Source organism: Emiliania huxleyi (genome assembly GCF_000372725.1).
Source record: "Emiliania huxleyi CCMP1516 chromosome Unknown EMIHUscaffold_13, whole genome shotgun sequence".
NCBI classification, from domain to species: Eukaryota; Haptophyta; order Isochrysidales; family Noelaerhabdaceae; genus Emiliania; species Emiliania huxleyi.
The window spans coordinates 733,858-756,340 of NW_005201287.1; the positions used below are offsets into that span (position 1 = coordinate 733,858).

General features: G+C 68.0%; 6 protein-coding genes across 6 annotated transcripts; 3 read left to right on the top strand and 3 right to left on the bottom strand.

Annotated features, from left to right (window-relative positions):
- Positions 1–86: 86 nt before the first annotated feature.
- On the bottom strand, positions 87–1,921 carry EMIHUDRAFT_415019 (cytochrome oxidase assembly factor COX15). Its single transcript, XM_005789221.1, has 5 exons — positions 1,647–1,921; positions 1,368–1,480; positions 1,005–1,288; positions 563–895; positions 87–498 (listed from the first exon to the last, which is right to left on the bottom strand). Exons 1-5 carry the CDS (start codon positions 1,877–1,879, stop codon positions 409–411), a joined length of 1,053 nt encoding a protein of 350 aa, XP_005789278.1. The 5' UTR covers positions 1,880–1,921; the 3' UTR covers positions 87–408.
- Positions 1,922–4,055: 2,134 nt separating this feature from the next.
- EMIHUDRAFT_98252 (hypothetical protein) lies at positions 4,056–5,387 on the top strand (the record flags this gene model as incomplete). The annotated part of the gene is made up of 1 exon (XM_005789222.1): positions 4,056–5,387. One exon carries the CDS (start codon positions 4,056–4,058, stop codon positions 5,385–5,387), a length of 1,332 nt encoding a protein of 443 aa, XP_005789279.1.
- Positions 5,388–6,662: 1,275 nt separating this feature from the next.
- On the top strand, positions 6,663–9,149 carry EMIHUDRAFT_433718 (hypothetical protein). Its single transcript, XM_005789223.1, has 5 exons — positions 6,663–7,036; positions 7,128–7,205; positions 7,350–7,946; positions 8,019–8,519; positions 8,591–9,149. Exons 2-5 carry the CDS (start codon positions 7,131–7,133, stop codon positions 9,143–9,145), a joined length of 1,728 nt encoding a protein of 575 aa, XP_005789280.1. The 5' UTR covers positions 6,663–7,036; positions 7,128–7,130; the 3' UTR covers positions 9,146–9,149.
- Positions 9,150–10,494: 1,345 nt separating this feature from the next.
- On the bottom strand, positions 10,495–14,182 carry EMIHUDRAFT_449121 (hypothetical protein; the record flags this gene model as incomplete). The annotated part of the gene is made up of 8 exons (XM_005789224.1): positions 10,495–11,231; positions 11,377–11,514; positions 11,619–11,777; positions 11,932–12,087; positions 12,196–12,531; positions 12,788–12,982; positions 13,062–13,235; positions 13,310–14,182. Coding segments are annotated over 8 exons (2,766 nt in total), but the record flags the coding sequence as incomplete, so codon positions are not given.
- A 31-nt stretch (positions 14,183–14,213) lies between these two features.
- On the top strand, positions 14,214–15,521 carry EMIHUDRAFT_201121 (hypothetical protein; the record flags this gene model as incomplete). Its single annotated transcript, XM_005789225.1, has 4 exons — positions 14,214–14,218; positions 14,361–14,661; positions 14,986–15,282; positions 15,351–15,521. The coding sequence occupies 4 exons, from the start codon at positions 14,214–14,216 to the stop codon at positions 15,519–15,521; spliced, it is 774 nt and encodes a 257-aa protein (XP_005789282.1).
- A 155-nt stretch (positions 15,522–15,676) lies between these two features.
- On the bottom strand, positions 15,677–22,332 carry EMIHUDRAFT_449122 (hypothetical protein; the record flags this gene model as incomplete). The annotated part of the gene is made up of 3 exons (XM_005789226.1): positions 15,677–21,427; positions 21,619–22,068; positions 22,123–22,332. 3 exons carry the CDS (start codon positions 22,330–22,332, stop codon positions 15,974–15,976), a joined length of 6,114 nt encoding a protein of 2,037 aa, XP_005789283.1. The 3' UTR covers positions 15,677–15,973.
- Positions 22,333–22,483: the final 151 nt, after the last annotated feature.

The following is a 22,483-nucleotide window of genomic DNA, read 5'->3' on the forward strand; positions in this document are numbered from 1 at the left end:
CTCCAGACAACTCCTGAGCTCCTGAGTCCAATAAAAACAATAATGAATTTAAGCGAATCGCCGCTGAAGTGTGTGAAGAGTGAAAATTGCAAAGTCCATAAGCATCATATCACACTGCAAGTGCAACAGAGAACAGACAAAAAGACACGCGTAGGAATCCCGACACGGCGCTTGAGAAACTGTGGAACCCTGAGGTCTCCTCTCTCTGACAGACCCCCCAATCAGCCCGACATTCCACTCCAGTCTCCACCTCTCTCCGCACCTCACTCTCCCCACTTGCGACTTGCGGCCCCCCCGCGCCTTCTTTGCGTGTCCCCGAAAGCGGCCCGGTGGCCCTTAGTACGGCCCCGAAGCAACGAACGAGGCCCCTCTCCCCCTCCCAGCCCACCCCGCCACCCTAGCAACCGCCTAGGCCACCGCAACTCGCTGCCCGATCCGCGCGGCGAGCTTGCCAGCCTGCGCCGGCGCGCGGCACGAGTGCAGGGTGAAGAGGACCACCTGTTCAGAGACCGATCCTGTGAAGGGGCGTCGCGGCAGCCGGCGCATCGCGGTCCGCCGCCACCGAGAAGAGGCTCAGCGCGCCCGCCTGGTGCGCGGAGCCGAGGTGGACCGGCACGCAGTTGACCAGCGTCGCGACGCCGAGCCCGACCTGGCCCCACGCCGCGAGGAGGAGCAGGTCGGTGGCGAGGCGCAGCTGCGGCGGCAGCGGCATCGCCTGCACCCACACCCACACGCCCGACACCGAGGCGAGGGTGGTGAGGGCGAGGGCGCGGTGGTGCAGCTGCACCGACGGCACCGACTCGAAGAAGTTGCGGTAGAGGGGCCGCAGCTCCATGTAGCCCTCGGGCACCAGCCGCCCCTCCATCAGCGGGAAGGTGTTGAAGGCGAAGCCCGCCTGTGGGACGCGTCGCGGACAACGTGTCGCGGACGCGTCGTGGACGTGTCGCGGACGTGTCGCGGACGTGTCCACCGGGGAGGGGTCGGAAGGCCGGGGCCGGCGGCACCTGCCTCCCGGCGACAAAGGCGCCAGAGATAGCGGTGACGCCGACGAGGAGGGCGAGGCCGCGCACGCGCTGCTGCAGCGGCCGGAGCGAGGGCAGCGCCACCGCCTCCGCCACGCGCGGCTGCAGGATCCCGAGCGAGGTGTGGAGCAGGACCGAAAAGATCCCAAACGCGCAAGTCAGGTGGGCGGCGAGGCGGTAGGGCGAGACGGTGGGGATGCCGCCGTCGATCGCCTCGACCTGCTTCGAGTCGAGGCCCGACCGCACCATCCACCACCCCACGAGGCCTACGGGGCCAAGCCGCGGGGACGCGTCACCGCACCGCCTCTGGCCGTGCCTCGACCGCCTCCGCCCGCCGGCGAGGGCCTTGCGATCCGCCCGCGAGGAGAAGGCCGCCGAGGGTGGGGGCGAGGCTGCGCGGGATGCGGCCTCGCGCCCAAAAGTAGGCGAGGGGCACGCCGTAGATGACGCCGATGGACCTGCGTGCCGGGCGGTGGCAGCGAGCCGTGGGAAGGGGGTGGCAGCGAGCCGTGGGAGGGGCGAGGGCTTGGGACGGTGCGGGGCCGGTGCTGTGCGGTGGAGTGTGGAAGGAGGGAGGGGCGCGGCCTGTGCGGCGGGCGAGAGAGGCTGGGCGAGGGAGCGCACCGTCCCATCATCCGGTGGAACCACTCCCAGAAGAAGATGCCCTTGAAGTCCTCCATCGAGAAGGGAATCGACGAGCCCTTGTACAGCCGCTGGTACTCGGGAAACTGCTTCCACCGGTCAAACTCGGCCTCCCACTCGGCGTCGTTGCGCGGCCACCGCTTGCCCTGCGGCCGCCAGTCCGTCATCGACAGGCCCGACCTCGTCAGCCGCGTGATGCCGCCAACGACGACCATGCAAAACACGGAGCCGCTGCTCACGAGCAGCCACCACCCGACGGCGCGGTCCACGGTCTGGGCCGCAGGAGCCGCCACCGCCGACGCGACGGCCTCCGCCACGCTGCCCGCGCCAACGCCGGGCATTGACAATGTCGAGCGGCCGCGTCGAGCGAGCGAGAGCAGTGGCTGGCTAGACGATACACTCGCGCTGAGCAGCCGAGGAAGCGCGCTGGTAGACGCGCTCGCGCCGGCGAGCAGCCGCGGCAGCGCGGGCAGTGCCCTCGCGCGCGCGACGCGGGCCGCCTGGAGCAGCATCGGGAACGAGCGACGAGCTGCGGCACAGGAGGAGGAGCAGCCGAGCGGCGAGCGCTTCGGCGACCAGCAGAATGTTCCAGTGTGCGAGAAGAAAAGTCCGTCGCAACATGCCGTCCTCCGTGCCACTGTTTTTCTTTCTTTCGGGCAAAATGTCCGTTTTATCAAGCTCTCAGCCGCCACCCATCATGGCCTCCCACCGCATCGGCGCGCGCGTCGCGGGCCTCTCGCCAGCGCAGCGGTGCGCCATCATCGAGGCGCAGGCGGGCGCGAGCGACGCCGCAATGCGCGTGGCGGAGGAGCACACCACACGGCTCGTGGAGCAGCCCGAGTGGGTGCTCTCCGAGGTCCTCCTCTCGCCGGACCTCGCCCCGCACATCCTCGCCCAGCTGCCGACCAAGGCGCATGCCGCCAAGGGGACGTGCCGCGCGTGGCGCCGCGGCTGGTGTGGACGGAGACGCTGCCGAAGCGCGGCCGCGACAGCGATTGGCGCCGATGCCGTCGGCACGTGAAAGTGCAGGCATGGCGACGCTCGATGGCAAGCTCTATGCGGCGGGCGGCGAGAATGAGGCTGACGGCGCAACTTTCAACCTGGTGGAGCGGTACGACTTGGCTACGAACGCGTGGGGGGCGGTGGCGCCGATGGCGACCGCACGGGTTTCTCACGCCATGGCGGTTCTCGACGGCAGGCTGTACGCTGCGGGAGGTCACAACGACGACGAGGATGCATCATCTACCTCACCTCGGTGGAGCGGTACGATCCCGCGACGAACGCATGGGAGGCGGTGGCGCCGCTGACGGCGGCTCGGTGTAATTTTGCCGTGGCGGTGCTCGACGGCAAGCTGTACGCGGTGGGTGGCAGCGCGGGCAACGGCCACCTCGGCTCGGTGGAGCGGTACGATCCGGCGCTGGATGCGTGGGAAGCGGTGGCGCCGATGGCAGAGGCGCGGTATAAGCTCGCCGTGGCGGTGCTGGACGGCAGGCTGTATGCGGTGGGGCTCGCCGCGGGCGCGTCTCGCTCTCCTTATTTATTTATGACGAGCTCTCCAGCCCGCTGCTTTCCACCACGTGTGTGACTCGAGTCACACACACACACACACAAGAAGAGAGATTTCTTGTTGGTTTTCAAAAATCACACACACACACACACACAAGAAAGAGATCTCTCTCTCTCACACACACACAAACAATAAAACAAACACAAACAAAATCTCTCTCTCACACACACACAAGAAAAGCTGCCGAGCCCAAATCACTGTGAGAGTCGTGATTTCTTGTTGGTCTTCAAAAATCACACACACACACACACACACACACACACACACACACACACACACACACACACACACACACACACACACACACACACACACACACACACACACACACACACACACACACACACACACACACACACACACACACACACACACACACACACACACACACACACACACACACACACACACACACACACACACACACACACACACACACAGTTTCCACCATCTGCTACACACCTCTTCCTCCGCGAGACCGCAACCAATCGGAGTATTCACCTAGGTGATGCGCATCAGAGACACGTCTGCGCCCTCCAGCGCGACGACGCCTTGGCCGGGATGTTCTTTCTTCTCATGAGGCTCCCGTGGTGTACCTGTGTTAGTGCCAGTGCGCGCCAGTCCCGTGCCTAGTGTCGTGCGAGAGTATTCATCCTCAAATTCTTCTCCCGAGAGTCTCGTTCTTCGGACGTACGTTCCTCCTGGAGTCCCTCCTGGAGTCCCTGGCCAATGCCTCGTTCCTTGGCCGGTCGCGCGGTTGCGATCTGCACCGATCCCGGTTCGCCCTGCTGTGCTCAGCAGCTTCCTCACCAAGCCCGGCGCCGATGTGCAACGCCGCGCAAGGAGACCCGGCCGCGGCCCCAGCCGCAAACGAGACCGTGATTTTCGTGATACCTCCCGACCGCGGGCACTTTGACTACACGGTCTTCATCGCGGAGCGGCTCCACGGGCGCGGGTACGCCGTCGAATACTGGTCGCCGAGCACAGCAGGGCCAAACGTACCCGCCTTCGCCTCGTTTCACCCCTTGCACGAGGCGGGCGACGACCGCTTCGACCGCTTCACGAGAGCCTACTGCACAGCGAGTGCGGCTAGCGGAGACACCTATGAGGAGTCGCAGGGAAACAGCCGTGAGCGGCTGGAGGAGAACCTCGCTGCTACGTTCGAGGATCCTGCGGCAGCCCTGCATGGACTGCAAGGAACACGAGAGGCCCTGATCGGAATGAAGCAGCGCGTGCTCCAGAAGGATGTGGCGCTGTGCGTCTACGACGGCGTCCACGTATACTCTTGGATGGGCGGGTTTTGTGCCGACCACGGCGTTCCGTCGCTGGCTCTCTGCCCGTCGCAGATTTATGTTCGGAATCCAGAGGCGCAGGGGACGTTTTTGCCGAGCAACTTGACAGACGAGCCGGAGTACAGCCCGGTACGCGAGGACCTGGCGGCGGTCCCGCACCCCGTCCTCTACACTCTCCTGCCAGACCTCCTCGAGGGCTGCGAGATCCCTGAAGGCCGGCGAAACGTCGGTCCTGTGCTGCCTAGTGACTTTGGCGTGACCGAGGCGCAGGCGGAGCGTTTTGTGGCAGGCGGGCTGCAGGCTTGGTGCGACGCCGAGGTCTCTCCCATCGTCTACGTCAGCCTGGGGTCCATGATCCGGAGCGGACCTTTGGCGGCCAACATCGCCAAGCGCTTGCTCCAGGCGATCGCGGAGGGGCCATGGCGGGTCCTGATGGCCGTCGCACCGGAGCTCGTTGAGGGCTGCATCGATTCATTGCCGCCAGGACGCGCCCGCGCAGAGGCGTGGGTGCCGCAGTCGGCGGTCCTGGCCCACCCCGCGGTCCAGGCCTTCGTCTCGCATTGCGGAGCGACATCCGTAAACGAGGCGGTGCTGCACGCGGTGCCAGTCATCTGCGTCCCCTTCTTCGACGACCAGTTCTTCAACGCCGCCTCGGCAGTGGCCTCCGGGTTTGGGGTAGCACAGCTGCCCAAGCACAGCTTCACTGCGGAGGCCGTCTGCTCTGCCGTCCGCACCGCGGTGGAGAGCGAGGGTGCGCGGGCCAGCGTGCTGGCAGCCTCGGAGCGGCTGCGCGGCATGCGCGGCCTCGCCGAGGTGGTGGCGGAGGCGGAGGCAGCCATCGAGGCAGCGCATGCCGTGCGGTGAGGTGGATGAGGAAAGAATCTTACAACAAAACTCCCTCGCATGAGGAAAGAAAGAGAAAGTCGGTGACCGATGTCTTTGTCCCGTGCCCAGCGAGCGAGTGGGCTACAAATCTTTTCCCGTGTGTTAGAGAGAGATTTGTGTTAGTGCCAGTGGCAGTGTGCGCGCAGTCCCGTGCCAGTGTAAAAGAAAGAAAGAAACACAACAAATGTATGTGTGTATGTAGGAAGGTGAAGAACAGTCAGGCTCGGACTGGACACCAACGCGGTATGGGTGGACGCTGGACAGATGATGACGACACGCACGAGCGACACACAGACACAACCAAACGAGGGATGGGACGAGGACGGGTCCCCACGTGCAAGAGAGAGAGAGAATTCTTGATACGAAACCACGACGACACACACCAGTCGACTCGCATCGGTTGCCTCCATGAACGGCGGAGCTATTCTCGCGTCCACACCACACCTGGCTCCAACGTGGACACGCCCATAGCTGGGGACACTACTAGGTCACGCATGGCATCAGAAGTTTTATCTCTGGGCCCCGAAAGGCATCTCTAGCAGCGTCGTTACGCATGCACCCTCCCCTCCTGGGCGCATACGCCTCACGTCTCGACAGAGCATAAGCCCTTGGTGTGCCACGAGACGAGTTTTTCGCCATCGCAGCGAGCAGCAAGCCACTCGCCGCAGCAGCCGGAGGCATCGCCACGGCACTGGCTGCGCCGCGGTCCCGCACCCGTCGGCGACGCTCCCCCCGCGGAAGACCGCGCGTAGCGACGCCTTGACGATCGAGATGAGCGCGCTTGAAGCTCGCCCACCTACTGCCCCTGAGAGTTGGTTATCGAGTGGGCTCAGCTCCCCCCCTTGGGATCGAAGCTTCCACGACCTCGCACCCAACACCACAGGCGGGATCAGAGAGAGACTCCGCACCGGACACCGCCCGGGCACAGACCCCCTACCCGTCGGACAATGCCTGGACCCCTCACAGAGCGGCCCACACACAGATCACGCATCGGCAGATTTCACGCCTGGATCAGGCGTAGACAGCACACACTGGTCACAGTTGCATAGCCCTGCCGGGGGGGACGAGTTCGCAAGGTTCATATTAAAGAATACAAAGTGGTGACAACCACTGAGTTCTCAGTAGACGAACGAGCGTCGACTGAACAGAAGATCTCTCTCTCTCTCTCTCTCTCTCTCTCCACGTGCAAGCCTAACAATTCACAAACCGCCATGGAAGACGAATCCACGGCGCTGCGCGAGGCGTCGAAGGCAGGCGACGCTGCGTGCGTGGCGCTGCTGCTGCGAGCCGGCGGCGGCGGCGGCATCGACGAGGCCTGTCCTCTTGGCTGGACGGCGCTGCACAACGCCGCCTTCTCCGGGAGCGCTGCGGTGACGTGCGCGCTGCTCGCGCACGGCGCGGATTTGGCCGCTCGCACAAAGATCGGTGCGACAGCGCTGCACGTGGCCTCGTTCAACGGGAGGCTCGACGTGTGCAAGCTTCTGGTGGTGCACGGCGCAGATGTGCATGCGACGGACCGGGACGGGATCACGCCACTCGAGGACGCGAGGTACCGCACCCTCGACCGATGCTGCGCGGTGGAGACGCCTGCGCAGCAGTGGTCAAAGAGCGCCGCATTCCTCGCCAAGGTGAGTCCGGCCGCCCCCGCAAGCCGCACCTCCGCCCGGGCGAGCCTCTCCCCGCCTGCGCTGCGTCTCGGGTGAGAGCGCCGCCTCGCAGGTGATGCCGATGCCTCCCGACGAGCGGCTCGCCTTTGCCAGGCGCAGCTGGGGCCTCCGTGCCGCGGAGCTGCTGCAGGAGAGCTTCCTCCTCGGCCCACTCCCTTCCCAGCTTCCTCCTCGGCCCACTCCCTTCCCAGCTTCCTCCTCGGCCCACTCCCTTCCCTCCCTCCTCGCTCACTCACCCACTAGTGCCCTCCCCCCCACCCCTTCCCCTCGCCAGGACGCCGTCTCGGCCGGGGACGGCGGCCAGGCCACCCTCTCCGCGCTGCTCGACTGGCTCTCCGGCGACGTCGACGCCAGGGACCACGACGGCTCGACTGCGCTCCACGCGGCGGCCGAAGGCGGCAACCTCGCCGCCGCCGCGCTGCTGCTCGACCGCCGCGCCAGCCCCGGCGCGGCGACGCGCGTCGGCGAGACGCCTCTCCACTTTGCTGCGCGGGAGGGCCAGCCGGAGGTGTGCCGGCTGTTGCTCGACGCGGGCGCGCGGGCCGACGCGCCGACGCGGGCGGGGACGACGCCGGTTGACGAAGCGAGGCGCGGCGGGCGGGCGGCGCACGAGGAGGTGCGCCGGCTGCTGGATCCCGAGGGGCTGCTGCGGGGCGAGGGGCCGCAAGGCAGCGCCAACGCGGACGCGCCTGGTGGCGGCGTTGCGGGAGAGAGGCGGGTGGTCGTGCACTGCGACGACCTCTCCTCGCTGCGAGAGCGGTCGGGCATCGACCACATCGCGGAGCACGTCCACTTGGCAAACTACTTTGCCTCCAAGAGCCGTCCCAAGGTTGCGGCGGCCGGCATCACCCACATCCTCGTGGCGGCGCAGGAGCTGCCGCAGTCCCAAGCTGGAGGTGGGCGGTAAGGTAAGGTGTAAGGTAAAGCTCTCCACCTTCCGCAGGAGCTGCCGCAGTCCCTCGCGGCGGACGAGCGCCTCTCGTACCTCTCGCTGCGCCTCGCAGACAGCCCGAGCGCGAAGCTGCCACTCGAAGCGGCCCTCGCCTTCATCGACGCCGCCCGGGACGCCGGTGGCAGAGTCCTCTGCCACTGCGCCGCCGGAGGCAGCCGCTCGGCTGCGGTGGTGCTCAGCTGGTTGATGCGCGAGCAGCGGCTGGCGTATGACGAGGCGCTGTCGCGCGTGCGGGAGGTGCGCTTTGTGGAGCCAAACCTCGGCTTCGAGCAGCAGCTCCGCGCCTGGGAGCAGCAACTCGCTCGCGAGAGGCTGCCTGCAGCGGCGCAGGCGTGGGCCGAGCAGGCCACCGCGGCGCTGCGAGGCGCGGCTGCGGCGTGCGCTGCGGCGCCGGTGCAGTCGGAGGCTGCCGCGAAGGCCGTGCTTGGCGAGGTGTGGCGCGCGTGGGAAGCCAGCTGCGGGGGAGAGGTTGACGGCCGTGCCGCGTCTGAGGTCGCCGAGCTGTGCCACTCCAAGCTCCTCGGTTTCGCGGCGCGCTCGGGCGACTACTTTGCCGTCTATAGGATGGACGAGGCGGCGCTGCGACGCGGCGAGTACTCCTACGGCCCCGTGCCGCTGCCGGCTGCTGTCGTGCCCGCGCTCTCAAAGGCCAGTGGAGAGTGCGAGTGGCGGGCGTGGCCAGCGGGCGGAGGAGACGGCCCGCTCTACACGTGGCGCGGCAGCTACGATGCGACACGGCGGCCGTGGTACCAGCACGCGGCGCGGCACGGAACTGGGTGGATCGTGTACGCCGACCCGGTCTTCCCAGAGGAGCGCATGCGCTCGTTCGTCTCGCCGTTGATGGGGTCAGATGGCGCGCTGGCGGGAGTGCTGCTAGCGGGATCGTTTGCGGCGTGAGAACCAAGACCGCCGGCGGGTGTGTGTACATAATAAAGGGGAGTGCTCCGCGCCGCTGCACCGCAGCCACCGCGCGCGTGCGGTGTGTGGGCCTCTCTCTCGCGACACACACACATGCTGTGCCTGCCGATATGTCCATGTGGGGGCCCGAGCGCGAGCGCTTTGGTGCATTAGAGAGCCTCTTGCTGGGCCTGGGGCAATTCGTTCGTTGGAGTGTGTAAATCGAGTTCTCCTGCCCCCGCGATAAGCGGCGCAGAAAAAGAAACACAAACCGCGCTCGGCCTGGTCGTCCGTTTGCGTTTCGAACGCGCTCTCTCCAACACGCAACAGAGCGGCGCCTTCTCGTATCGCGCGAGGTCGCGGATGCCTCAGACACAGACGAGAGCCTGGGCGTCGACGTCAGCCGACTGGCGCACCGGCGGCGCTTCGCGCCCCCTGCGGCGGCCGAGGTCGCGCGCACCCTCGATCTGCTCGACGAGCTCGGGGTCGCGCCGGCGGAGGACGTGGTCCGCCTACGCTTCAGGTCATGCGTGTCATGCGCACGGAACACGAGAGACGTCGTGCTACGCCATGGTGGTCCGCCTCGGCGTAGCACACGAGGAGCGTGCGCGTGCTCGTCAGGAGCGGCGACAAGTAGACAAGTCTTGTCACTAACAGAGTAGAGAAGGAACTGACCTCAGGGCCGATGTAACCAAGCGCTGGTAGCGTGGTTTTACCTCACACCCATGGTCTCACAGTGTGCCGGCAGTCGCCGAGCAGTGTCGCTCACACAAGCCGCAGCACAAGTGACTGAGGGCCAGTGAGGGCGAGCCCATCGCTGTCACAGCTGGGCTGCTTCGGCCGCGTGCACCTCCGATCCTGTACCGTGTTTGTTATGTGCCCCCCCCCCCCCAATGAACACACCAGTGAGGGAGGGCGAGACGATCGAGGGGTCCCGTACCATGCGGAATCGACCCTATCAAGTGCTCAAGTGCTCAAGAGCTGTGGCAGCCGCACAGTGCTTTCAGTGGGGGGGCTGTATGCCAACTGTGGTCTGTGCCTCTGGCTCTGCCTCAGCGTGTGAGCAGCAGAGGGGCTTCACTCCAGGCTTCCGGCGCAAAGAGCTGCATGCCACCGAAGGCGCTGTCGAGGTTCGCCGAGCGCGACACAGATTGGGGAACACCGTCACCGACGAGCGCGTCGGACTTTTTTCAGATTTCACTTCCACGGACAAACACGGCCTCACGGCACACGGGGGACACACGGACACAGCTCACAGGTCACAGCGGACGGTGCGGGGTGTGTCCCCGTCACACGGCGAGGCGCGGGACCGTCTGTGGCGAAGTGGGTCGCGTCCCCCGATTTCCTCAACTCACGGTCCTTCCCCTTTGTGGGGGAAATGGCCAACGAGGACTATTGACTCACACGTGCAGGCACGCGTCATCGCCAGAGCGCAACGCCACCAACCCGTTAAACCCGCCGCCAGCCGGGTCTCCCGGGGGGGTTGGCGGCGGCGGCGGGAGCCGCGGCTGCGTGGGCCGCTCCCACCTCACAGCCTTGGTCTGGGTGTGGTAGTAGTACGGGCGGCCGCTCTCCAGGTCGCGCGCCTCGACCCACTGCTCGTCGAAGTCGGGCGCCGCGGCCGCCTCCTCCTCGGACCACTTCTTGAGCTCCTTGACGAGCCTGGGGTGGGTGGGTGGGTGGGTGGGTGGGTGGGGGTGCGGCGGCGGGGGGAGGGGGCGGCGGGGTACGGTCAGGTCGTAGCACGGAAGGAGCGAGAGTGTGAGGCGGAGAGTCAGTGCACAGTGGGGGGCAAGAGTGGGGGAGGTGGACAGCAGAGTGGCGTGGGCAGAGCGGCGGGGTGCGAAGGGCTGTGTTGGGGACAGTGGGGCCGCCGGAGGGTGTGAGGGGCCGCCTCGTCAGCTCGCGCACGAAGAGCTGCTCTCGCTCGGGCGGCGGCTCGCGGGTCTGCTGCTGCGCCCACGAGGAGAGGCTCGCGGAGGAGGGGACACGAGAGGCGCTTGGCGAGCCGTTCGCGCTGGCAGCGAGGCTGCTCGGCGCACTGCCCGCGAGGGAGGAGCCGAGCGAGGAGGACCGCGAGTGGGAGGGCCCGCCGCTCCTCGCGCTCCTCCGGCCTGCCTCTGCCGAGCCCGCCTCTCCCCCGTGGGACAGCCTGCTCGACGCCCGCTGGATCGGCCCTCCAGCCTTGCCGCCAGCCTTGCGCTTGCCAGAAGCAGCGCCCGGCTTGCCGCCGGCCTGGCCGCTCGCCTGCTTGGCGGCGTCACGCTCGTCTGCGGCGCGCAGCGTCGCGAGGAGCTCGTACACCACCTGCGGGTGTATGTAGGGCAGGGTGTAGGGCCGGGGGGGGGGGGGGGGGTAAGGCCCGGTGTAAGGCCCGGTGTAAGGCCCGGGGGGGGGGGGGTCAGGGTTGGGGTTTGGGGTTCGAGGGCGCGGGTTCGATGGCGGCGCGTACCTTTGAGACTTGGAAGCTCGGCGCCTTCTTATCCTTGCCAAAGGAGCCGGACGAGGCGGCCAGGTTCTCGGAGAGCTTCCTCCCCACCTGGACCAGCCCCGTGGCGCCCTTCTGCGCCGCGTGGTACGCCACGAGCACCTGCAGAGCACACCAGAGCCGCGGGGCGAGTCGGGTCACGGTATGTGAGACATCCCCCCCCCCCATCCACATCCACACACCCACACCACTCACACACTAGCTACAGCTTGTAGCGATAAGGTGCGTCCGCCCGGCGCCTGCTCGATCTGCGTGTCGAGCTTGTCAAGGCGGCCGATCAGACCCTCTCTGCCGTCGGCGGCGGTGTCGACGCCGAGCGCCTTGTGCACCGCGCCGAGCAGCGCCTCCTCGGACATGGAGGACACCTGCAGCCGGAGGATGTGAGAAGCGCACACAAACGAAAGGGCAGGACGGGGCCGGGGTGCGAATTAGGGCGCGGTCCACGCGCACCTGGTAGAGGAGGGCGAGCAGGCCGAGGAGGAGGAGGAGGGAGAGGACGCCCGGCGGCATCAGCAGCACCCACGAGTGGTCGAGGCCCGTCAGCTTCCAGAGCAGGTGCGCGTTGACCGCGTGCCACGCCAGGGAGAGGAGCATGCAGAGGAGGGCAAAGAGGGTGATGTAGATGACAAACCATTTGAGGCCGCCCTTGAGCTTCTTGAGCGGGGCGACGAAGGCCTTGACCGCCCAGTGGCCGCTCACGGACACCCTCGCGGACATAGCTGACATGGCGGACCCCCGTTTCGGTTCCTTCACCTCCTCATCCTCCTCCTCCTCCTCCTCCACTTCGGCGTCCGCGTTGTCCGCCTCCAGCCATCGCTGAAGCCGCTCCTTCTTCTCCTTCTTCTGCTTCCTTCGCTGCCTGCCAAAGAAGGAGCGGCGGCGCTGGTGGACGAGGGACGGATCCGCGGCCGCTGCGGATCCCGCAGACGAGCCATCACTCACGTCTGCGTCTGACTGCTGGCTCCGGCCGCCGCCTGCGGGTCTGAGGCCGGATATCGACGACAGGCCCGCCGGCTCGGTGTCAGATATGGACGCCATCGCGACACACGACCAAGTCCAAAGCAGGTTCCGCAGAAGGCGGCCGAACGCCGCGCTTGGGGCGCTGTTCACAGCCTCCTCCTAAAAACACAACCCCGGACCCAAGACGCACAAGCACAGACAGTCGAGAAGGGAGAGAGACAGCAACGACAGTCAGAAGTCAGCGCTGGGTCCCAGGAAGGCGAATGCGATGACGGCCTCTAGTGTGAGCTCTAGCTAGTGAGCTCAAACGCACGCCGGCAGATCGCGACTATATACAGCTAGTTAGGAGCCGACCGACCCTCGCGTCCGGTGCTCACCGACGGCCGGGCGGGCCGCCCGCCCACGCGCCGCCTACGCGCAGCGCGTGCGCCGCAAACTCGCCCGCCGACAGCGCTGGCCAGTCTCCATCGGCCGTCGCGAGAGGCCTGCCCGGCTGTCGCCGCGGGGCCCCCGCGAACACCACGCGTCGGATGCGGTGCCGCGCGAACTCGCGCGCAAAGTGCACGCCCCACGCCCGCCGCAGCGTCGTAGCGAAGTAGGACCGCGCCTCCTTCGCGCTAGGGATCCCTACGCGCGCCGATCCGCCTCCAGTGCTGCTTGGATGCCGACTCCACCACACAGTCGAACACCTGGTGCAGGTCGTCCGACGCCTCCGCGCCGCCCTGGCCATCGTCGCGCGCCCGAGCGCTCATGTAGTGAGGCCCGCCGCGGTGGATGGTCTTGCCCTCGAGGAGGTGCTCCGCCGGCGGCTGCTCGGGCCCGCGCTGCACTGTCGTGCCGCGCCACCGTACAGACGGGTGCGCCTGGCCTCGTGTGCCAGTGCAGCGCGCGCCGTGCGGGACTCGCGCAGCTTGCAGTGCAGCCGCCCATCCGGCACGATGCCGTTCTTGCCGCGCGTGCCAGCGGTGCCGTTGAGTGTGACAGGCGGGATGACGGCGCTGAAGATCTCGCGCGGCTCCTCCTTGCCGCGCAGCCCCGCGTGCAGCGCATCACCGATCACGCGTGAGAAGATGTCGTCGTGGCAGTTGCCGTGGGCGCGGTCGTTGAGCGTCGCCAAGCCCAGCTGGACGCCAAAGGCATCGCAGACTCGAGGAGGGCCGCGGCCGGAGCAGGCGATGCTCTTGCCCACGAGCGCGCGCACGGCTGGGCTCTCCCGGCCGAGGTAGGTGCAGAAGATCTCGCGGAACTCGCGCGCCTCGCACCGGTTCTGAGCCGAGGGCCATGAGCTCACCCACGCGGACGAGAACGAGTCGACGGCCAGCCACGCCTCCCGCCGCGTGTCGCCGTGCGGCAGCCCGAGGATGCTGCGGCTGAGCTGGTTGCGCTTGACCTGCTCCCGCTGCTGCGTCAGCTGCCGCTGTAGCCCAGCGCTGCCGGCCCGCCCGTTGCCAGCCTCGGGAGCCCGGAGATCGAGAGGCCCCGCGACGCCCTCGCTGCGGACCTCGCGCTGCATGCCCTCCCACGCCCTCTTGAAGGACTCGCCCGTCGGCGTCAGCTGCCCCAGCTGCGCGCCGAGCGGGTTGACGTAGGTGGTGCAGCCCGAGAGGAAGCGCAAGAGGCGAGGGCTGTTCGGGTACGGCAACTCGAAGGCGCCGTGGCCGAAGAGCGGAGCGAGCATCTGGAAGAAGCCGCGCTCGCTGCCGCCGCCGGGCGTCGACCTGTCGAGGAACCTCTCGGCCGCCTCGACAAAGCAGGCGCAGAACGCAGCCGGCGCCACCTCCTCGAGCGAGCGCAGGCCGAGGCCGCGCATCCGCGCAGGCAGGCGAGCCCGCCGCGCGGTGATGGCGTCGCCGAGCACGCCCTCGTAGCCGCACGCCTCAGCGGCACGAGTGAGCGCAGCGGGGACAGCGACGCTCGCAGTGCTGCGCGACGCGGCGCGGGTGCGTCAAGGAGCTGCTCGCCGAGCTCAAGAAGGCGCCCGCCGCAAGGACGGACGCGCAGCAGGCCGCCGCCAAGCTGCTCGCCTTTGTCGGCGCCGAGTCGCGGTCGCTGCGCCTCCACTTCTCCGCCCTCGTCGCCGTCCCGTTTGCGCACGGCGCGCACGTCTTCATGCCCGCCACGGCGCTCGACCGCGGGCTCCTGCTCCGCCTGCTCGCGACGCTGCAGAAGCGGCTCGGCCGCTTCGACGACAAGTGCGTGCACGCCACGCAGGCCTTCTTCGAGACGCTGCCCGCGCACGGCGGCCTCTCCCTCCCGCAGCTCGACGCCGCGCTCAGCCGGGCGAAGCAGGTTGGCGTCGAGAGCCGCGCCTTCGAGAGGCGCCTCGAGGTGGGCGGCGGAGGAGGCGCGGCGGCGGCGCCCGCGGCGGCGGCGCCCGTGGCGGCGGCGCCCGTGGCCGCAGGGCCGAGCCGGGGCGGCGGGCAGCCTCCTCCCGTCATCTCGCTCGACGACGACGGCGCGGCGGGCGGCGCGGCGGACAGGCGCGGCGGCGGCGGGACGGCGGGCGGAGAGGAGTCGCGCCGCGCCCTCGAGAGGCAGATCGCGGCGGCGGCGAGGCAGCGGCAGACCCTCCGGGCGGGGCACATCCTTCCGGCCGCCGCCTTTGCAGACGAGGCGAACGAGTCGGAGGAGAAGTGCCTGCGCGGCCACGACGCCCTCAAGGCGGTGGCGGCGCACGACTCCGTCGGCGGCGGCGAGGTGTACTCCGACGTGGCCTCCGCCGCGCACCTGGCCGCCGGCACGCTTCCCAAGGCGGCGCAGCTAAAGGCGCTCCGCGCGCACCTCGAGCAGGCCAAGCGCACGCTCGCCGCTGCGCTCCCGTCGCTCGGCTCGCTCCTCGAAGGGACGGTCAAGGCGGGCTTCGACGTGGGCGGTGCCTACCTCGGCTTCTGCTCCGAGCGCGCCATCGTGGTGAACCTCGCGCCGCTGCTGCGCCGCTGGAACGAGGCGGGCAGCTGCTCCTCACCCTCGCTCACGAGGCGGCGCACCTCCTCAGCAGGGGCGGCGCGCACGACAGCGCGTGGCGGCAGACGCAAGGGGGCGGAGGGCGTGGCGGAGGGCGCACCTACGACGAGCTCATCCAGGCCGCCATCGTCGCCGGAGTCGGCCCGGCGCCCGGCGCATTCGCTGGCGTCGGGCGGAGGGCCTGACCGTGGCGCGCAGCGCTGCGTTGCTTGGCCCGCGCTGCGCTGTTGCTGGATTCTGTTCGATTACACACAGTGTACAATAAAGGGGGCGCTGGCCCATGCCGAGCCGCTATTTTAAACAAAGTCGTATGCGATGGTGCGTTTCCGTTCGTATTTTGAGGAGATTACGTCTTGATATGTATCGAATTGATTTAACCGCCCTGGTGGCCTTCTCACCGTCTCACTTGGGCCGCCGCTGCGCGCTGGCACAAAATAGTTCTCTAGTTGTGCTTGGTTTGCCGTTAGTGACTCTCCTGCCACCTGCGGCGCGAATAATTACAAAACGTACATGCTGGGGGCGACGGGGGTCGTCCCCGCCGCAAGGGGGCCCGCGACGCACCGGGCGGCACACGTTCCACCCCGGCGTTGGGAACGCGCACTTTGCTGGCGCCGAGCACACGTAGCTCGCGCCTGCATTAGTTGGGCGCCTGGGCGGTGCCTCCCGTCCTGCGCCTTTGGCGCGGACGCTCCTGGGCAGTTGCGGGGTCGAGGCCCGACGGCTCGCCGCCCGGAGCCTTCCGCTTGTTCTTTGCGCGCTTGAGCGCAGCAGTGGCCGCCCCAACGGCTTGCTCCTGCTCGAGCCTCGCCGCCTCTGCGTCGTCGTGCCCCTCTTGCTTCTCCTCGACCTCGCGCTGCAGCTCATCGACCCGTTCCTGGAAGGCCGTCACCAGCGTCGTCTCGTACACCACCGCGCCGGCCGCGGTGCCGCATAGGGCCTGCGCAGCCAGCGGATCGCTCGGCGGGCCCAGCATCACGCCGGCCGTGCGGGCGAGAGGCTGCACGCCGGAGGAGCGGATCGCATCGAAGGGCGCAGTCTCGCCGTGAGCGCCGAGGGCGACCACGTCGTGCAAGTGCGGATTCTCGTCGGCGTACTCGATCATTCGGCTAGCGTCGCCGTCGACGACGACGGTGCGGCCGACGGCGCGCCACAGCGCGCGGCGCAGCGCTGCGCCCTGGTTCCCGTCAGGGAGGACCACGAGGTTGACGAGGTACGCGGCGCCGTACTCCTTCGCGCCGGGCGGCAGCACCTCGCCGTCGAACTCGAGAAGGCCCGTCGAGCCGTCAACGGACACCTTGTAGTTCTTCTCCTCGACGAAGTTGGCTGGCGTGCGGCGCGGGCGGACGCCATAGCCGCCGAGCAGCGGCATCATCGCGCCGAAGGCCACGTCCGGGTGCAGCGCGACGGCGTCGCCGCCGATGAGCGCGAGAAGCGCGGCAGCGACGCGAGCGTCGCGCGTGGTTGCGGCGGCGCAAAGTGACGCGCCCGCCACGACCGCCCGCTTCATCTTGTACGCGTCCGTCGTGTAGTCGAAGACGAGGTCGCCGCGCCGCTCGCGCGTCTCGCCGCCGTGGCGGGTCCGCGCCACCTTGAAGATGCCCCACTTGCCGGGCTCGAGCTCGATCGTGCGCAGCACTGCGCCGCCCTCGTCCTGGAACACGTGGCCGTCGACCTCAGAGCGCGTGTACCGCCGCACTCCCTCCTCGTCGTCAAGAAGGAGCTGCACCGTCGGCTCCTCCTCCGTGGCGCCGAGCAGCGTGCCGAGTTGCTGCGCGCCCTCGGAGATCTGTGCCTCGTCCGGCGGCTGCGTCTCGGCCAGCTTCGCCTGCGCCTCGTCGAAGCTCATCAAAACCTGCTGCTTCTTCCGCGCGTTCTCCTGCGCCTTGGTCTCGCGGAGCTCGCCTTGCGCGTCGGCGAGAGCACGCTTCGCGGCGTCGTGCCGCGTTGTCGCCTCGCCGCAGAGGCGCTTCTTCTCGTCGAGGTCGGCCTGGCGCTGTGCGATCTCCCTCCGCAGCCGCTCCGCGTCCGCCTTCTCCTCCGCCGGGTCGGTGTACGCGATAGGGACGGAGCCAGCCAGACTGCCGTCCGCCTTGGTGAAGTCGAGCGAGTACTCGCCGCTCCGCCCGTAGTTGGACAGCCGCAGCGTCGAGAGCTTCAGCTTACCGCGCTTGACCTTCAGCGTACTGTTGGGCAGCGGCTGTTGGAGGACGGCGGTGGTCGACTCCGTGTCGGCGGGCGGCGTGGCGGGCGGCGTGAGCGTGACGGTCACATCGAACGTCTCGTCGATGACGTTGCCGTGCGCGTCCACGAGGCGGAGGTCGACGTCCGTGACAATAGTGTCGTCCTGCAGCGAGAGGACCTCATCGCCAACAAGCTGCAAGCCGAGCGGGGCAGCCGGGAGCACGGTGACATCGATCTCCGCGACCGTCTTGCTGCGGCCAGAGGCCTCGAGCGTCGCGCCCAGCTTCCGCTGCTCGTCGGCCGTCGCGTGCGCCGCCTTGAAGTTGTGGAGCGTGAGCTTGAGCTTTTGCGTGCCCGCCGTCGTGCTTGCGGGCAGGCCGCTGACGAGGAAGGCGGAGCGGCTGTCGCTGGGGAAGGTGTCGTGCCGCTTGTGGGACTCGCCCTGCCAGCTCACCTCGAGCTGGCACTGCTGCACGCGTCTGTGCTCCTCCCCGGTCTCGAGCAAGAGAGAGACGAGGAGCTCCGGAAGCATCTCGCCCGCGACGGCCTGGATCCGTCCCATGACCGGCAAGACATCTTCGTCAGACCGCCGGTACAGAGCAATCTGCGAAGGCAGCTCCGCCGGCAGGAGCTGCAGCTGCACCTCCTCCTCGAGCGTTGGCCCGCCGTCGGTCGGTGTCGCGCGGATCGCGACGGCGTGCGGCGTGCTCTGCGAGAGCACCCGCTTCGTGCACACGCACGCGCGGAGCGACGGGCTCGGCTGGCAGCGACGCGTGGCGGCCTTGACGTAGAGCTCGTCGGGCGCCGAGGCCTCGACTTGCCACGTGTACTGGCCCATCTCGAGCTTGTTGCCCGCGCTGTCGACCACGCTCGCATTGATCGTAAACTCCGAGCCGTTGCGCACCTCCTGCTCCGACACATGGATGCCCGCGGCAGCGCCGGCGCACAGCTGGAGCTGCTTGGCGTCGGCGGTCGAGAGGATGTTGTGCGCGACGGGCGGCAGGGTGAGGGTGATCGTCCCTACCTTGCCGATGACGCTGCAGGTCGAGCGCAGCCGCAGGCCATCCTGTTGCCATGTGTAATCCGGGGGCTCGATGTCGCTGCCGGCCACAGCCAGCTGAAGCGCACCGAGATCAATCTCGGGCACCGCGACCTCAGCGTCTCCCTCCGAGTATGCGACGAGCTTCAACTCGAACGACTCGCCGCTGCCCACCGAGTCGGGGCAGACGAGCTCGACGCGCGCGGCCGGCGGCTGAACGATCGGCACGGCGAGGGCCTTGCTCACTCCCGCGCTCGAGAAGGTGACGGTCGCGTTGCCGACGGCCGGCGCGGAGCTCACCGCCGCCCAGCGCGCCTTGAGCTTGTGCTTGCCCTTCGAGTCCGTCACCACCTCCGAGTCCTTGAGCTGGAGGCTTCCCTCGGGCGCCACCGACAAGCGAACCGTCTCCTCCGTCGCCGGGTTGTCCCACGCGTCGAACGCACGCAGCTCGAGAGCCGGCAGCGGCTTGCCCGGCTCCAGCGGCGTCTGCTCGGCGTCGAGGTCGAGCCGTGCAACCGGCCCGCTCGAGACCTGCACGTGCATCTCGAGATCTTCAAGCTGCTGCTGCGGCTGCGACTGCGGCTGCTCGTAGCGGAAGACGAGCGTGGCAGGCCGGACGTTGCTGCGCGCCGAGGAGGAGAGGTTGAGCTTGCCGCGGAGCTGCAACTGGTCGAACGCCACGCGCCTCGGCTCGCGCCCGGCGCGCAGCGGGGTCTTGCGGTCCTTCGAGTGCAGCTCCAGCTCAGCGCCGCCGCCCACCTTCAAGTGCACGCTGACGTGGCGCGGGTCGAGATCGAACCGTTGGTCGGTCGCGTCGAGGGCCTCGAGGCACAGCTGCGGCAGCGTGTCGCCCAGCCGCACATCGCTGTTCTCGTCGAGCGACCCATGGTGCAGGAAGAGCCGCTCCGGCCGCTCGGCCGGCAGCACGGTGACGTCGAACTTGAGCACGAGGTCGCGCTCGCCGTCGCGCGCGCCGCGAAAGGTGCAAGTGTTGCGGCCAGCCTTGAGAGAGGCGCCGCCGCGGTTGTGCGCGTGCGGGCACGCGAACCAGTACTCGCCGCCGGCATAAGGCTGCCTGACCTCAACAACCTTCTGCCCGTTCACCTCGAAGGTGAGCTTGCCTCGGTTTGGCAGGCCGCCCAGCATTGCCTCCTTGGGCTGCTGGCCATTGAAAACCTGCACAACGAAGTGGCCCGGGCCCCTGGCGCTGGCTGCGTCCTCAAACGCAATGGGCTTGCCGACGTCGATGACGGGGTGCGAGCTCGTGGAGACGGCGTCGCTCTTGACGCGCAGCTCGGACGGCAAGTGCTTCTTCGCCGCCGTGACGTGCCGCTTCCAATCCCCCTCCGCGACCTTCTTGCGAAGGCTCGTGAGGGGAAACGACTCGGGCCGCTCGGTCACGCGGGCGTGCGTCCACCGCCACAAGCGCACAAAGCCGCTCGTCGCCTGGCGGCAGGCCTCGTTCACGTCGGAGTCGCGCAGCGCGGAGGCGGGGTCGTACGAGCCGTCGAACTGGAAGTCGCACACCTCGGCGAACTCCTCCTGCTTTCTGACGGCGATCTTGACGAGCAGGCGCTTCTTCGGGTCGAGGTCCTTGGCCTCGAGGCTCACCTTGTGGCGAACCGGCGCGACAAAGTTCTCGCCACCGATCCGCACGTGGTTCGTCGTCGCCTTGAAGGTGCCCCGCGCGGTGTCGACGTCGCAATCGGCTGCGCGGGGGGGGTCGGTGCTCTCGGCCACGAAGATGACGTCCTCGTCGACCTCCTTCCAGTCGTGCAGCCAGGCGCACATCTCTCTTGCGAGGGGCACCATCTCCTGCTTCTTCTTCTGCGCCGCGTCGAGCTGCTGCTGCTGCCGCATGCTGGCGACCTCCCGGGGCGAGTTGCCTCCCCCAGGCCCGTAGCCTGGCGAGCCAAAGCCTGGGGACGAGAGAGGCGACGCGCGGGGCGAGCCGCGGCCGCGCTGCTTCTCTGCCCTCGAGTCCCACTTGCGGAAGAGGTTCTGCACGAGGCTGTCCACCGACGAATCGTGCAGCAGCGCGTTCTTGTTCGGATCGACGGCGAAGTTGCCGTCGAGGTAGAGGGTCCCGGTGAAGCGCTGCCACACGGCCTCCGGCAGGTCCTTCAGGGGGCCGCGCCCGAGCAACTCCTTCGCGCCCGCGAGCTCGGTGAACTGGAACGACTTCGTGCGCTCCTCGGAGAGCAGCCGCCCGTTCCACCGAACCTCGAAGCAGCCGGGCTCGACGACCGGCGGCATGGAGGTGCTGCCGTTGGTCGACGGCCAGTACTCGAGGACGAGCCGCCACGAGCCCTGCATATCGCCCGTCTCGCAAGTGCCGTCGAAGACCTTGGTCATCGACGGGCACGCGAGGTCGGCGGAGCGCGTCGCAGCGCCGTGGCCGCCTGCCGCCTGCGGGAACTTCTCCTCGAGGTGCTGGTAGCGGATCTGGCGCTGCTGAATGAGCTGCGAGCAGCGCAGGTTGTCGACATCGCCGTGGCCAAAGATCTCGTCGTTGAGCGTGATGCGGTCCTCGCCGAGCTCGACGCTCATCCGAATCAGCTGCCGGGGAAAGCCCTCCATCTCCGGCAGAGCGCGCGCCGCAAGAGCGCGCGCCGCCGAGCTGGGGTCGGTCGTCACGAGGCACGGGAGGTACTTGTCGCACAGCTTGTCGGCGAGGCCGCCCGCCTCCTTCAACCCCGCCGCGAACTCGCGCAGGGTGTTCGCCTTGACGCCGCGCACCTCGAAGCACGTCGCCTTGTCGCCCCACCCCTCGCGGTCCATCAGCGCGCGCACCTGCGCGTCCGGCTGCCACGACGTGACGGGCTGCTTCCACTCGCCCTTGCGGTCGCCCTCCTCAGCCGCCTTCATCATCTGCGAGGGTGTGCGCGCAGTAAAGGGTAAAAGGGTGGATCGGGTAGAAAGGGGAGGGCGGTGGAGGTAAGGCTGCGGTGGGGAGAGAGGCGGTGGAAGGGGGTGGAAATTGGTGGGAGGGTGCTGGGGAGGGTGGCAGTGGAGAGGAGTGAGGAGGCGTGGCGCGGGCACGGCAGTGGTGGGGCGGCCACCTTCGCGATCGGCATCGTCAGCTTCGTCCCACTGCCACGGGGGCCGCCCTCCACCCTCGCCATTGAGAGCTCGCCGCCCTCTCCCAGCAGCGCCTTTCCGGCTCCCTTGGACCCGACGCCGAACCGCGAGTAGCGCACGGGGAAGAAGCCGGAGGCCGAGCCGCCGTGCTTCTGGTGGTCCGAGGTCCCAAGCTGCCCCCACATCACCAGCTCATCGTGCGTCAAGCTGCGCCCGTTGTCCACAACCCGCAGAATGTTGCGCTCGAGGTCGAGGAGCAGGACGACTTGAGGAATGTACGATGAAGGGGTCCCGCTCGCGAGGAGGTACACCGACTCGAGCGCGTTGTCGATCAGCTCGTACACCGCCGTCTCCTGCGAGAAGATGCCCTCGGTAGTGATCAAGATCTTGGCCGACGGGAAGTTGAAGAGGACGTGCGGCTCCGACTGCTGCTGCGAGCCGGCGGAGGCCTCGCCACGGTGCCCCGCGCCGCCGCGGCGCCGCACCGCCTGGATGTGATTGCACATGGCGTGGAGCGTCAAGTCGTATGACTCCTCCCCCCCGAACAGCTCCAGTGCGATCTCGTGAGCGGGGACGCCGATCTTTTGCGACACCGTGCACAGGATGTCCTGGCCCGATTTAACGGTCACCTCAGTCGGCTCGTCCGCGTCGTAGAAGTGCACGTGCAGGCGGCGCGGCGCAGCCATCGGCGCCATGGCGACGCGGCGACGGTCGAGGCGGCGGCACGCGCTGCACAGGGGTGCAACTCGTGATGAGCCTCCCGCAGCCCAATCCAGAGCTCCGAGTCTTGGACAGGACCACCGAGTTTAGAGAAATCGCGCGAAATAAACTTCTTGCAGGTCAAAT